Consider the following 14,093-nt stretch of genomic DNA (forward strand, 5'->3'; position numbering starts at 1 on the left):
CAGGAGGATTGCACAAGGCCAGGACTTCAGGACCAGCCTAGGTAACCTCGCATGACCCCATTTCTACAAAAAAATTTAAAAATTAGCTTGGCATGATGGCACACACCTGTAGTCCTAGCTGCAGTGGAGGCTGAGGTGGGAGGATCACTTGAGCTGAGGACTTTGAGGCTGCAGTAAGCCATGATCATGCCACTACACTCCAGCCTGGGCAACAGCACAAGACCTTGTTTCTGTCTCTTTTTAAAAAATTATTCTTTTTATAGAGATGGGGTCTCACTACATTGCCCAGGCTGATCTCACACTCCTGGCCTCAACCGATCTGCCTGCCTCAGCCTCCCAAAGTCCTGGGACTATAGGCATAAGCCACCACGCCCAGCTGACCCTGTCTCTTATTTATTTATTCATTTTTTGGTCGGCGGGGGGAGATGGAGTTTTGCTCTTGTTGCCCAGCCTAGAGTGCGGTGGCACAATCTTGGCTCACTGCAACCTCCGCTTCCCAGGTTCAAGCGATTCTCTGGCCTCAGCCTCCCGAGTAGCTGGGAATGCAGGCATGTGCCACCACGCCTGGGTAATTATTGTATTTTTTAGTAGAGACAGGGTTTCACCATGTTGGCCACACTGGTCTCGAACTCCTGACCTCAAGTGATCCACGTGTCTTGGCTTCCCAAAGTGCTGGGATTACAGGCGTGAGCCACTGTACCCGGCCCCTTGTCTCTTAAAAAAAAAAAAAAAAGTGGGGGGAGGGGCTGGCATGATGGCTCACGCTTATAATTCCAACACTTTGGGAGGCCAAGGTGGGCGGATCACTTGAGCTCAAGAGTTCGAGATCAACCTGAGTAGCCTGGCGAGACTCTGTCTCTACAAAAAATACAAAAATTAGCCAGGCTTGGTGGTGTGTGCCTGTAGTCCCAGCTACTTGTGAGGCTGAGATGGGAGAAACACTTGAGCCCAGCAGGTCGAGGCTGCAGTGAACCGTATATGTGCCATTGCACTCCAGCCTGGGCGACAGAACAAGACTCTATCTCAAAAAGTAATAATAATAAAGGATGAGTTTGACCTTCTCTCATTCTCTCTCATCATGTGATGCCTTCCTTGATGTTACAATGCAGCAAGGTCCTCAAGAGCCACTTGATCTTGGACTTAACCTCCAAAACTATCAGCCAAATAAATTTCTGTTCATTATATATTACCCAACAGGTCATACTCTGTCATGGTAGCACAATAGGGACTAAGACAGCTTCCTAGAGACCTTCCATGAGATTCTAATTTACTTTCTTACCCTACTCTTCCCCCATACCTTTTCCATACTCTGCTTCACTCACACCAGAACCCTGCAATCTCCAGAACTTGCCTTGTATTGACACCTCCTTCTCTACCTAAGAAACATCTCTTCCCAAATTCTATACATCTCCTAAGACACTTCTTCCAAAAGCTTTTCCCAATTTCCTCTACATTCTGAAATCAGCTATTACATGCCTCTATCATCAGTCACATTGTATTTTGGTTCATACTTATGAACATATCTCATCTGACTTAGCCAAGTCCATATTTCCATCATCTGCCATACAATAAACACTAACTGTCTGGGCCAGGCGGGGTGGCTCATTCCTGTATTCCCAGTGCTTTGGGAGGCCAAGGCAGGCAGATCACTTGCAGTCAGCAGCTCGAGACCAGCCTGGCCAATATGGTGAAACCCAGTCTCTACTAAAAATACAAAAATTAGCCAGGCGTGGTAGTGCATGCCTGTAGTCCCAGCTACTCAGGAGGCTGAGGCAGAAGGATCCCTTGAACCCAGGAGGTGGAGGTTGCAGTGAGCTGAGATGGTGCCACTGGTCCAGCCTGGGTGACAGAGAGAGACTCTATTTAAAAAAATAAATAAATTAAATAAAATAATAAATAAAACACTAATTGTTTGGATTCAGTTTAATGCAGAATTGAATTTTATGCAAAGTTGGAGAAAGGTTTTAAGTGAACAATCTTGTAGCTTGACATATGATCTATATGGTGTCAACACCCAAATTTATAGCTCCAGCCACAAATCTCCCCTGAAAGTACAGACTAATAGCTAAAAGCCTATTCAGAATCTCTACCTGACACAAATATATTCCAATTTCAATTCCTGGACTTCCTTCCAAATCTGCTCCATCTACATTCTTACCTATCTCAGTTAGTAGCAACTCCACCCTTTCAATTACTTGGCAAAAAGCTTTAAATTACCCTTCTCTCCTCTTTATCTTGCATCCCATATACCCTATGTTTCAGTAAATCATGCTGTCCGCACCTTTAAGGTATAAAAGTATACCTTGTTTCACTGCACTTCGTTTTACTGAGATTTTGCAAGCTAAGGGTCTGTGGCAACCCTACATCAAGCAGGTCTATCGGCACCATTTTTCCAACAACAATGTGCTGTCTCTGTGTCACATTTTGATGATTCTCAAAATATTTCAAACTTTGTCATTTTTATTACATCTGTTATACTTTGATGCTACTAGTGTAATTGTTTTGAGACACCATGAATCATGGCCATATAAGATGGTGAACTTTATAAATGCTGTGTATGTTCTAACTGCTCCACCAACCAGTGCTTCTCCTCTCCCTCTCCTCAGGACTCCCTATCCTCTGAGACACAATATTCAAAAGTAGGCCAATTAATAACCCCATCATGGCCTCTAAGTGTTCAAGCAAAAGGAAGTCACGTGTCTCTCATTTTAAATCAAAAGCCAGAAATGATTAAGCTTAGTGAGGAAGACATGTTGAAAGCTGATACAAGCTAAAAGCCAGGCCTCTTGTGCCAAACAGCTAGCCAAGTTGTGAATGCAACTACTGAGAAAGGGTCTCACTCTGTTAGCCAGGCTGGAATGTAAAGGTGCAGTCAAAGCTCATTGCAACCTCAACCTCCTGGGCTCAAGGGATCCTCCTGTTCTGGCCTCCTGAAGTGCTAGGATCACAGTTGTGAGCCACTGTGCCTGGCTGAAAAGTTCTTGAAAGAAATTCATAGTGATTCATAGATAGTGATTCCTCCAATGGATCTGAGCAAAGTAGATTAAAAACCTAGAAAGGAGGTTTCGATTCACTATTCAAGACACCATTAAGAACATTCATGATTTATGGAAGGAGGTCAAAAGATCAACATTAACAGGAGTTTGAAAGAAGAAATTCCAACCCTCATAGATGATTTTGAGGAGTTCAAGACTTCAGTGGAGGAAGTCACTTCAGATGCAGTAGAAACAGCAAGAGAACTAGAATTAGAAGTGGAGGGGCCGGGCACAGTGGCTCACGCCTATAATCCCAACACTCTGGGAGGCCTAGGCGGGTGGATCGCAAGGTCAGGCGATTGAGACCATCCTGGCTAACACGGTGAAACCCCACCTCCAATAAAAATACAAAAAATTAGCCAGGCATGGGGGCCAGCGCCTGTAGTCCCAGCGACTTGGGAGGCTGAGGCAGGAGAATGACATGAACCCAGGAGGCAGAGCTTGCAGTGAGCCAGATCTCGCCACTGCACTCCAGCCTGGGCGACAGAACAAGACTGTCTCAAAAAAAAAAAAAAAAAAAAAGTAAAGCCACAAGATGTGACTGATTTGCTGCAATCTCGTGGTAAAACTTTAATGGATGAGGAGTGGCTTCTTATGGATGAGGAAAGAAAGTGCTTTTTTGAGAGGAATCTACTCCTGGTGAACACTGTTGAAATGACAACAAAGGATTTATAATATTATACAAACTCAGTTGATAAAGTAGCCTCGACTTCCTGGGCTCAAGGAATCCTCCTGCCTCAGCCTCCCATGCACCTGGGACCACAGGCATGCCACTATGCCTGGTTAATTTTATTTTTTTTGTAGAGACGGGGGTCTCACTTTGTTGCCCAGGCAGGTCTCAAACTCCTGGGCTCAAGCAATCCTCTTGTCTCTGCCTCTCAAAGTGCTGAGATTAGGCTAGGTGCAGTGGCTCACGCTTGTAATCCCAGCACTTTCAGAGGCCAAGGAGGGCGGATCGCTTGAGGTCAGGAGTTTGAGATCAGCCTGGCCAACATGGTGAAACTTTGTCTCTACTAAAAATACAAAAATTAGCCAGGCTTGGTGGCGGACACCTGTAATAACAGCTACTCGGGAGGCTGAGGCAGGAGAATCACTTGAACCTTGGAGGTGGAGGTTGCAGTGAGCCAAGATCGCGCCATTGCACTCCAGCCTGAGCAACAGAGACTCTGTCTCAACAAATTTAAAAACAGAAATAAATAAAGTGCCGAGATTATAGGTGTGAGTTACCCTGCTCAGCCTAAAGTATTTTTTAATCAAGGTATGTAAGTTGTTTTTTGAGACATAATGGTATTGCACACTTAATAGACTGTGGTATAATGTAAAAATAACTTTTTTGCCCCATATGATCTGCAGGAAAACATAACTTTTACATGCACTGGAAAACCAAAAAAAAAAAAAAAAAAATTGTGTGACTTGCTTTACTGCAGTGGTCTGTAACTGAACCCACAAGAGCTCCAAGGTATCCCTAGATCTAGAATCCAACTACTTCTCACCATCCTTTGGGCTTCACCTCGGTCCAAGTCTCCAGTGTCTCTCATTTAGACAAGTAATTACAATAGCTTCCTAACCGGTTTCCCTTTCAGTCAGTTCCCACCAACAGATACATTAATCCTCTTAAGTAAATCAGATCATGTCAATCCCCTGTACTACCCACCTCACAACAGTAAAAGTCAAAGTCCCACGATCTACAAAGACATACCAGGTCTTACCCTCTTCCCCCATCTTCTACAATTATACTCCAGACTCAGTCCTCTGTAGCCACGCTGGTTCCCATTTTGATGTATAGCTTCTAAGCCTCAAGGCCTTTGCACTTGCAGTTCCTTCTGCCTATACCCCTATTCTCCCAGATGTATGCATGGCTGTGATCCCTCACCTCCCTGAAGTCTTCGCTCATATGTCACCTTTCTTATGACTAACAATGATATTTAAAACTGCACTACCCGGCCGGGCACGGTGGTTCACGCCTGTAATCCCAGCACTCTGGGAGGCCGAAACGGGCGGCTGCCTGAGCTCAAGAGTTCGAGACAGGCCTGGCCAACACGGCGCAACCCCATCTCTACTAAAAATACAAAAAATTAGCCAGGCGTGGTGGCGCGGGCCTGTAGTCCCAGCTACTCGGGAGTTTGACGCACGAGAATTGCTTGAACCCGGCAGAGGTTGCAGTGAGCCTCTCTGCAGATTGCATAGGCTGGAGTGAAGTAGATCGCGCTACTCTTCACTCCACCCCGGGCGACAGAGGCACTCTGTCTCCAAAAAAGAAAAGAAAAGAAAAAAAAGAAAACCCTGCACTACTTACCATTCTTCTTTGTTTTATCTCTCTCCACTGCACTCTTAACCTTCTAATGCACAATATTTTATTTTGTTTATTGTCTGTCTTCCTACACAAGAGAGATATTAATATTAAGCTCCGTAATATTTTTTGTATGTTCTGCTCACTGCTATATACCTACATTCTGGTACATAGTTGGAATTCAATAAACAACTGCTAAATGGAATTAACAGGCAACAGGAAAACATTCCAATCAGATATATTTTGAGATACTAATGACCAGACTCCAAGAGTGCAGAGGCAAGGCAGAGTGGAGTAGGAAACGGAGAAAGGGGAGAGGAAAGAACGGTGAAAAAAGGTAAAGGGGTTGACCCACGTGGAAAAATAGCCTACCTGGAGGGTTGAAGGACTTCTGATGCCGAGGAAACCTATCAGAAGACTGTCTCCAATACCATGATGTCGAAGCGTGGAAATTCCAAGGTTGGCCGTTGGGTTGAGGTTGAGAATCAAGAGGGGACTGGGCGTCGAAAGGGGGTTGCGCCCCGGGAAGAATCTGGGCGTCGAAGGGGGGCGGCGCCCCAGGAAGAGACTGGGCCTCCATGGGGGGCTGCGACTCAGAGGAAGGCTTTGACCCGGCCGCGGGAAGCGAGGACGTAAGCGGTGGTGGCGGCGGCGGCAGCATTGCCCAGAACACCCAGCTGTCCCGTGGCGGGGCAGTGTCGCTCAGCGGCCCTAACGTGGGAGTCAGCTCGGGAGACGCACGCCACCCGGTTGGAGTCACGAAATCACTAGCCGGCTCAGCCATACCACCTGCCGGGTCCGGAGTCTAGCACGCGACTGTGGAGCAAGCATTAGGCGTCACTTCCTTTACGGTGAACTACGCCGCTCAGCCAACCACAGGCCTTACGTCATTGGTCGGCGTCGGGAAGCCTTCCATTCTTTGCTGCTGATCGCGGGATTCCATTTGGGTAGTTTTGACGTTCGTGGATAGACTCGTATCTGTGACCAGTGTCAGCCACCGCGGATGGCAAGAGACCTAATCGGACCGGCCCTGCCGCCCGGCTTCAAGGCCCGCGGAACAGCGGAGGACGAAGAGCGGGACCCGAGCCCTGGTAAGCGGCTGCGTCTCCGCTGCCCACCAGGCCCATCTACCCCCTCCCTGGGCCGGCCCTGCTCGCTGAAGAAAGTCGGAGGCCTAGGAGGGCTGAGGAGTGGGGAGTGGGCGCGGCCCGACCCGAGAGAACTTTTTTTCCCTAACGGTAGCAGTGGGGAGGAGGCTGGGGGACCCTCCTAGAAACCGAGCTTTTGCGTGATTTGGCTTCGTGATGATAATACATTCTCATTTAGCGCTTAATAAGAGCTGCACGCTGCCCTAACTGACTGATACCCATTCAGTCATTTAAGCCGTATAAGGAAAAGACTATTTTCCCATGTTGCAAATGGGTACGCCCAAGCCCATGCCAGCGTAGATCATACTGCTAGCAAGTGATGGAGCGCGACTTAGAAGGAAGCGTTTCTCCTAACCTCTGTGCCACATTGCCTTCTGATTTACAGGAACCTTGCAGATCCTGTTCTCTCCAGCCCCCGACCTGCTTTCCTTGCCTCTCATTCTGTTATTGCACCTGACACATCAGCCCAGTACTCAATCCAGCCTGAGTTGCTGCGCAGTTCCTTAACGCTCTAGGCTTCTGGGCTTCCTCTGGTTACATTTCTAAACATAACTGACAAACATCTCCCTATCCTTCAAGGCCCAACTTAAATGTCATACCAATAAAACCTTTTCAAATTCCCCAAAGCATTGTCACGCCTTTCTTTTTGCCCTCGGGTTTTTTCCTAATTACATTGCATATTTGGTACACTATATTTGAATAATTTGTCGACATAATCTGTCTCCACCATTGCACTATGGTCTTCTACCTGAACACGCAACAGGCACTTTGTATATACGAAACGAATGCTTCTCAGATTCCGCCATGCATACCTATCTGCTTTAATGTTTATTCACATTTGTGGACTAGCACCGACAACCCAGTTGGAGAAGAGTAAAGCTGAAAGAGTAGCCCTGCCATTTCTGAATCTAATTTTTCTTCCTGGTCTACCCGGAGGTCATGTTTCTACTACAGGCCCCTTTCCAATCTAATTTCTGTTATAACCATTTTGAAAATTATGCTTTCCAGCCGGGCGAGGTGGCACAAGCCTGTAATCTCAGCACTTTGGGAGGCCAAGGCGGGCGGATCACTTGAACTCAGGAGTTCGAGACCAGACTGGCCAACGTGGTGAAACCCCACCTCTACTAAAAGTACAAAAATTAGCCAGACGTGGTGGCAGGCGCCTGTAATCCCAGCTACTCGGGAGGCTGAGGCAGGAGAATCGCTTGAACCTAGGAGGCGGAGGTTGCAGTGAGCCAAGAGCGCCACTGCACTCCAGCCTGGGCGACCGAACGAGAGTCTCAAAAAAAAAAAAAAAGAAAGTAAAAATAAAAAATTATGCGTTCCTTCCTGTAGGAGATAGCTTTAAAAAAAATAAAATAAGGCCAGGCGCAGTGGCTCACGCCTGTGATCCAGCGCTTTGGGAGGCTGAGGTGGGCGGATCATGAGGTTAGGAGTTCGAGACCAGCCTGGCCAACATGGTGAAACCCCATCTCTACTAGAAATAGCTGGGCGTGGTGGCATGCACCTATAATCCCAGCTACTCAGGAGGCTGAGGCAGGAGAATCGCTTGAACCTGGAGGCAGAGGTTGCAATGAGCTGAGATCGCGCCATTGCACTCCAGCCTGGGCAACTCAGCGAGACTCTGTCTCAAAATAAATAAATAAATAAATAGTGATTTTATTTTAGCAAGAAAAGTTCCATTCGACCAAGGTTGAATAAAGGTGTGGTTAACCAATTTAGCTAGTTGGGTTCCTATGTGTATGTTGTTGCTGGTTCACCACATTCCCTGATTTTTTTTTTTTTTTTTTTTTTTTGGAGACGGAGGCTCACTCTGTCGCCCAGGCTGGAGTGCAATGGCACAATCCCATCTCACTGCAACCTCCACTTCCCGGGTTTAAGCAATTCTTCTGCCTCAACCTCCTGAGTACCTGGGATTACAGGCGCACGCCACTGCGCCCAACTAATTTTGTATTTGTAGTAGAGAGGGGGTTTCCCCATGTTGGCCAGGCTGGTCTCCAACTCCCGACCTCAGGCGATCCGCCCACCCCAGCTTCCCAAAGTGCTGGGATTACAGGCGCGAGCTGCCACACCCGGCCCATATTCCCTGATTTTAAACCAAGGCAGGATTTGCAGATAAGCAACCACCAACTCCTGCATAGATAATTCTGTTATGGTTGCTTCCATCATTCTACCAGCTTTTATGTCAAGTACGTCTTTCTTTGTCTGCTCTCTTCTGTTTCTTTTATGTGTTAGTTCTCCGCTTCCCCCAGCACTTAACGCCGTACATGTGTAATATGTGTATTGCCCTCTACTTGAAGGAGTTGCATTACAACCTGCCTGGCACATAAAAGATTCTGGGGCCAGGCGCGGTGGCTCACACCTGTAATCCCAGCACTTTGGGAGGCCAAGGCTGGTGGATCTCGGGGTGAGAGATCAAGACGATTCCGGCCAACATGGTGAAACCCCGTCTCTACTGAAAATACAAAAATTAGCCAGGCATGGTGGTGCATACTTGTAGTCCCAACTACTCTGGAGGCTGAGGCAGGAGAATGACTTGAACCCGGGAGGCGGAGGTTGCAGTGAGCTGAGATTGCGCCACTGCACTCCAGCCTGGCGACAGAGTGAGACTCTGTCTCAAAAAAAAAAAAAAAAAAAAAAAAATTCTTCGTATATGTATGTTGAATGACTGCTCTTCGTCAAGCACAGTATCTTACACATGGTGTGTCATTTTTAACGCATAATCCCCCCTGCTATAATTCCATTCCCTTCATAACCTCCTAGATGGCTGAACCTAAAACAGTTGCCAAAAAATCTTCACATATAATTTTTATTTCATCTATCTGGATTTTTAAGAAGCTTACCAGTACCAATGGTTTTCACATCCACTATATCACACCATAGAAGCTGCACTTGGACCATCTTTCAGTTACTACCTGCATCACCATCCCTCCTACAACCAAAGGGTAACTGCATGTTTTCTCTTTCGTAACTGGCTTCCTATCTTGGTACTATATTACTTTGTGAGATTCATTGATGTAGATTAGCATTATTATAGATTGTTGAAGTTCATAATCTGGTCTTTAAACAAATAGAATGATTATAGGTTGTTTCTTTACATTGCTATATAGTCATCCATTGGATGAATGTTCTGCAATCTATCCATTTTACATTGGATGGACATTTGAGTAATTTCCATTTGGAGGCTGTTATAAAATGTGCTGCTCTGCATTGTAGTATATGTCTTATGGTGGATACTCCCACCTTCCAAAGTCACCAAAGTTCTCAGCGTATATGAGAATTCTAGTTGTTCCACATTCTAATAGTTTTTTCTTTTAAATCTGGTGGTTTGTAGCAATATCTCATGGTAGTTTTAATTTGTATTTCCCTGGTGACAAATGAAATTGACCACCTTTTCATGTGTTATTTGACCACATGGATACATGCTGTGTTCGGTCTTTTGCTTATTTTTCCATTGAGTTGTCTGTCTTCATATTGATTTATAGAGTTCTTTTTATAGTCTGGATATGAGTCATTTTCCAGATAGGTGTATCAGAAATACCTTCTCTAATTCTGTGGTTTTTTCACTCATGTTGGTATGTTTTGATTAACGTAAGTTTTTAATTTTAATATATTCTGACTTTTAATTTTCTTCTTTTACGGTAGAATTTTTTGCACCCTATTTAAGGTATCTTGCCCACCCCAAGGTTATAAAGCTGTTCTATGTTTTCTTCTAAAAGCATTATTGTTTCAGCTTTCACATTTATATTTGCAATTCATCTGGAATTGATGTTTGTGTGTGGTGTGAGATAGGGATGAAAATTATTTGCCCCGTAAGGGTATCCTGGCACCATTTATTGAACAGACCATCCTTTCTCCACTATCACCTTCCATCAGGCAACCATATATATGCATCTGGTTTTTTTTCTTGTTTATTCTGGTAAAATATACATATCTATCATATTAGCCATTTGTAGGCATATAGTTCAGTGGCACTTAGGTACAGTCACGTTGTTGTGCAGTCATCACCACCATCCATCTCTTAGAACTATTTTCACCTTCAAAATTGAAACCTATACCCATTAAATAATAATTCTCCATTCTCCCCTCTCCCCCAGTCCCTGGTAACCACCATCTACTTTCTTTTTCTGTTAATTGGACTCTTCTAGGTACTTCATTTAATGGAATCATACAGTACTTGTCCTTTGGTTACTGGCTTATTTCACTTAGCATGATTTCTTCAAGCTTCACTTATTGTAGCACGTTAGAATTTCTTTTCTTTTTAAGACTCAACAATATTCCATGTACAGACTACATTTTGTTTATTCATCTGTTGCTGGACCCTTGGGTAGCTATGTATGCTATTGTGAATAATGCTGTTATGAACATGGGTGTACAAATAATCTGTTCAAGTCCCTGCTTTCATTTCTTTTGGTCGTATACCCAGAAATGGGATTGCTGGATCATGTGGTAATTCTCCAACATTTTGAGAGGCTGGGCACGGTGACTCACACCTGTAATCCTAGCACTTTGGGAGGCTGAGGCAGGTGGATCACCTGAGGTCAGGAGGTCAAGACCAGCCTGGCCAACATGGTGAAACCTCATCTGTACTAAAAATACAAAAATTAGCCAGGTGTGCTGGCTTGCACCTGTAGTCCCAGCTACTGGGGAGGCTGAGGCATGAGAATCACTTGTACCTGGGAGGTAGAGGTTGCAGTGAGCCAAGATCACACCACTGCACTCCAGCCTGGGTGACAGAGCGAGACTCTGTCTCAAAACAAAACAAAACAAAAACAAACAAACAAACAAAAAACAATTTGAGGAACTAGCATACTGTTGTCTATAGCAGCTGCACCATTTTACGTTCCCACTAGTAGTGTACAAGGGTCTCAGTTTCTCCACACCCTCCCATTGCTTGTTAATTTCTGTTTGTCTTTTTTTTTTGTTTTTTAAATGATAGTCATCCTAATGGGTGTGAAGTGATATCTCATTGCTTTGATTGGCATTTCCTTAACAATTAGTGATGTTGAGCACCTTTTCATGTGCTTATTGGCTTGTGCATCTAGTTTTAAGAAACTTGGGCCAGGTATGGTTGTTTACGCTTGTAATCCCAGCACTTTGGGAAGCTTAGGCAGACAGATTCTTGATCGAATGAGTTCAAGACCAGCCTGGGCAACATGGCAAAACCCCATCCCTACAAAAAATACAGGTAGTGCATGCCTGTAGTCCCAGCTACTTGGGAGGCTGAGGTGGGAGGATCGCATGAGCCCAGGAGTTGGAGGTTGTAGTAAGCTACGATCATGCCATGGCACTCTAGCCTGGATGATAGAGTAAGACCCTGTCTCAACAAAAAAAAAAAAAGAAAAAGAAAAAAAGAAACTTGAATTTAGAGTCTAATTTCTAAAAACAAAAATGCTCTGTCTCCAATGCCTCACATTTCTAATTATCTAACAATATATATGATGTGATATTCTGCACAATGACCCTATGTTAACAACAACAACAAAAACACGAATAAATAATTTCAAGAATACTTTTATTAAGAAGAAAACCATGTATTTTAGAAAACTGTGTGACTTTATGTTTATCACATGAGAAGGCCCATAACATCTGAATCCCAAGATTAAGTTTTGCACTGAGCTCTGAAAACTAGCAAAATGAATGAAACTAAGGGATGGGAGGGAACACTCAAACTGAGGGAACAACATGTATGAAGACTTTAAGGCAGGATGGGACATAGTGGGCAGCAGGAACAGAGAAGACCGTGTAACAGAAGCAGAGAAAGCGAGGGGTAGATGAAATCACTGCTGCTGCTGCTGCTGCCTGGATGGCCACATTCTGGCAGGAAGGCAAATGAGGACTGGAGAGACCACATGAAGGACCTTGGTCTCTATTCCAAGAGCAACAGATGTCACTGAAGTTTTATTTTATTTTTTTACATTTTTACTCAAGTGTAATATGTATATAGATCCTTCCATGCTGCTAAATCAAATGGAACTTTTTCCGTCTTTCTCTTATTACTTAACAGTATTTTAAGATTACCTACTCCTCTTAAAACTCTCTTGCAGCTGGGCACAGTAGCTCACACCTATAATCCTAGCACTTTGGGAGACTGAAGTGGGAGCATCTCTTGAGCCCAGAAGTTGGAGATCAGCCTGGGCAACATAGCAAGACCACGTCTCTACTAAAAAAATTTAAAAATTAGCTAGGTGTGGTGGTGCACACCTGTAGTCCCAGCTACTTGGGAGGTTGAGGTGGGAGGATCACTTAAGCCCAGGAGGCCAAGGCTGCAGGAAGATAGGATCATGCCACTGCACTCCAACCTGGACCACAGAGCAAGACCCCCCTTTTTTTTTGGGACGGAGTTTTGCTCTTGTTGCCCAGGCTGGAGTGCAATGGTGTGATCTCGGCTCACCGCAACCTCCACCTCTCGGGTTCAGGCTATTCTCCTGCCTCACCTTCCCAAGTAGCTGGGATTACAGGCATGCGCCACCATGCCCGACTAATTTTGTATTTTAGTAGAATAGGGTTTCTCCATGTTGGTCAGGCTGGTCTCAAACTCCTGACCTCAGGTGATCCGGCCGCCTTGGCCTCCCAAAGTGCTGGGATTACAGGCATGAGCCACGGCGCCCAGATGCAAGCCCCTATCTTTAAACACACACACACACACACACACACACACACACACACACACACACACACCCCTTCTCTTCTGTCGGTTTCTGTGATACCATACTCCCCTCATTTTTGTCTTCTCTTTGCGCAGCTCCTCTTCATCTCGAATAGTTTATCTTCGATTAAACCTTCAGGTGTTAAAGATTCTGAAAGCTGACTCCTAAGCTCTCTTTTTTTATATATATACTCTATTCTCTCTTTTAAGTGATGATATTCCCACCCATGCGGTGAAGATTTTTATGTAAGAACTTAGATGCTTATCTGACATCTTTGTTTAATGATTCCTGATGAGAGTTCCTATCAGAATCTTTAAAAAAGGACATGAACTTCTAAAACAAATCTTTCAATGTCCTAGCCAGTCTCTTCTTCTCCCCTCCCCCCGGTCAGGATTTTAATGTATTCCAAGTTCAGGAGCAAAGACTAAATTACCCCCTCCGTCCCTGGGACTGTCCCAGTTTTAGCACTAAATATGCCACATCCCAAGAAGCCCTTCAATCCCAAGCAAACTAGCACAGTTGGTCACCCTATTTCTGTCTTCTGTAGCAGTGCACCTTAAACTTGAACGTGTACGTGGATTGCCCACAGATCTTGTTAAGATGCCAACTCTGATTCAGGTGATGTGGGTGAGGCCTGAGATTCTGCATTTCTGACAAGCTCCCAGCTGCTGCTGCTGCTGGTGGTCCTGCTGTTGCCAAGACCACAGTGTTTGTGGTGAGGGATGGGAGCACATGTGGCTTTCTCTGTCTGCAGTTATTATGCTGGATTGTTTGCTGGTTTGCCCACTAAACCATGAGGACAGGAACCACGTGCTAAGCCTCTATAATCCCCAATACTAGCAGGGTACCCAGCACAAAGCGGGTACTCAGTAGATTCCTTTTGGCCGACTAGAGGACAGAGTAAAAATTCCTGGCCAGGCACAGTGGCTCATGCCTATAATCCCAGCACTTTGGGAGGCTAAGGTGGGAG

General features: G+C 45.1%; 2 protein-coding genes across 7 annotated transcripts in view; one reads left to right on the top strand and one right to left on the bottom strand.

Annotated features, from left to right (window-relative positions):
• NUFIP1 (nuclear FMR1 interacting protein 1) overlaps positions 1–6,170 on the bottom strand; it is a 51,694-nt gene extending 45,524 nt beyond the window's left edge. Inside the window, 1 exon segment of the mRNA XM_031655840.1 lies at positions 5,698–6,170. Within this exon segment, the coding sequence (XP_031511700.1) occupies positions 5,698–6,109 (412 nt within the window). The 5' untranslated portion in view covers positions 6,110–6,170.
• A 38-nt stretch (positions 6,171–6,208) lies between these two features.
• The window catches only part of GPALPP1 (GPALPP motifs containing 1), a 49,636-nt gene continuing 41,751 nt past the window's right edge, over positions 6,209–14,093 (top strand). For 4 of the 6 annotated variants that reach the window (XR_639747.3, XM_009191881.2, XM_009191879.2 and 1 more), the window contains exon 1: positions 6,209–6,416. Coding sequence is in view for 3 of the 6 variants with exons in the window: in XM_009191881.2 (XP_009190145.2) it covers positions 6,329–6,416 (88 nt within the window). In the remaining 3 variants the exon portion in view is untranslated. The remainder of the gene's footprint in view (positions 6,417–14,093) is intronic. The other 2 variants (XM_021929601.2, XM_017951219.3) reach the window with 2 other exon arrangements.

The sequence above is a fragment of the Papio anubis genome, chromosome 15 (genome assembly GCF_008728515.1).
Source record: "Papio anubis isolate 15944 chromosome 15, Panubis1.0, whole genome shotgun sequence".
Lineage (NCBI taxonomy): Eukaryota > Metazoa > Chordata > Mammalia > Primates > Cercopithecidae > Papio > Papio anubis.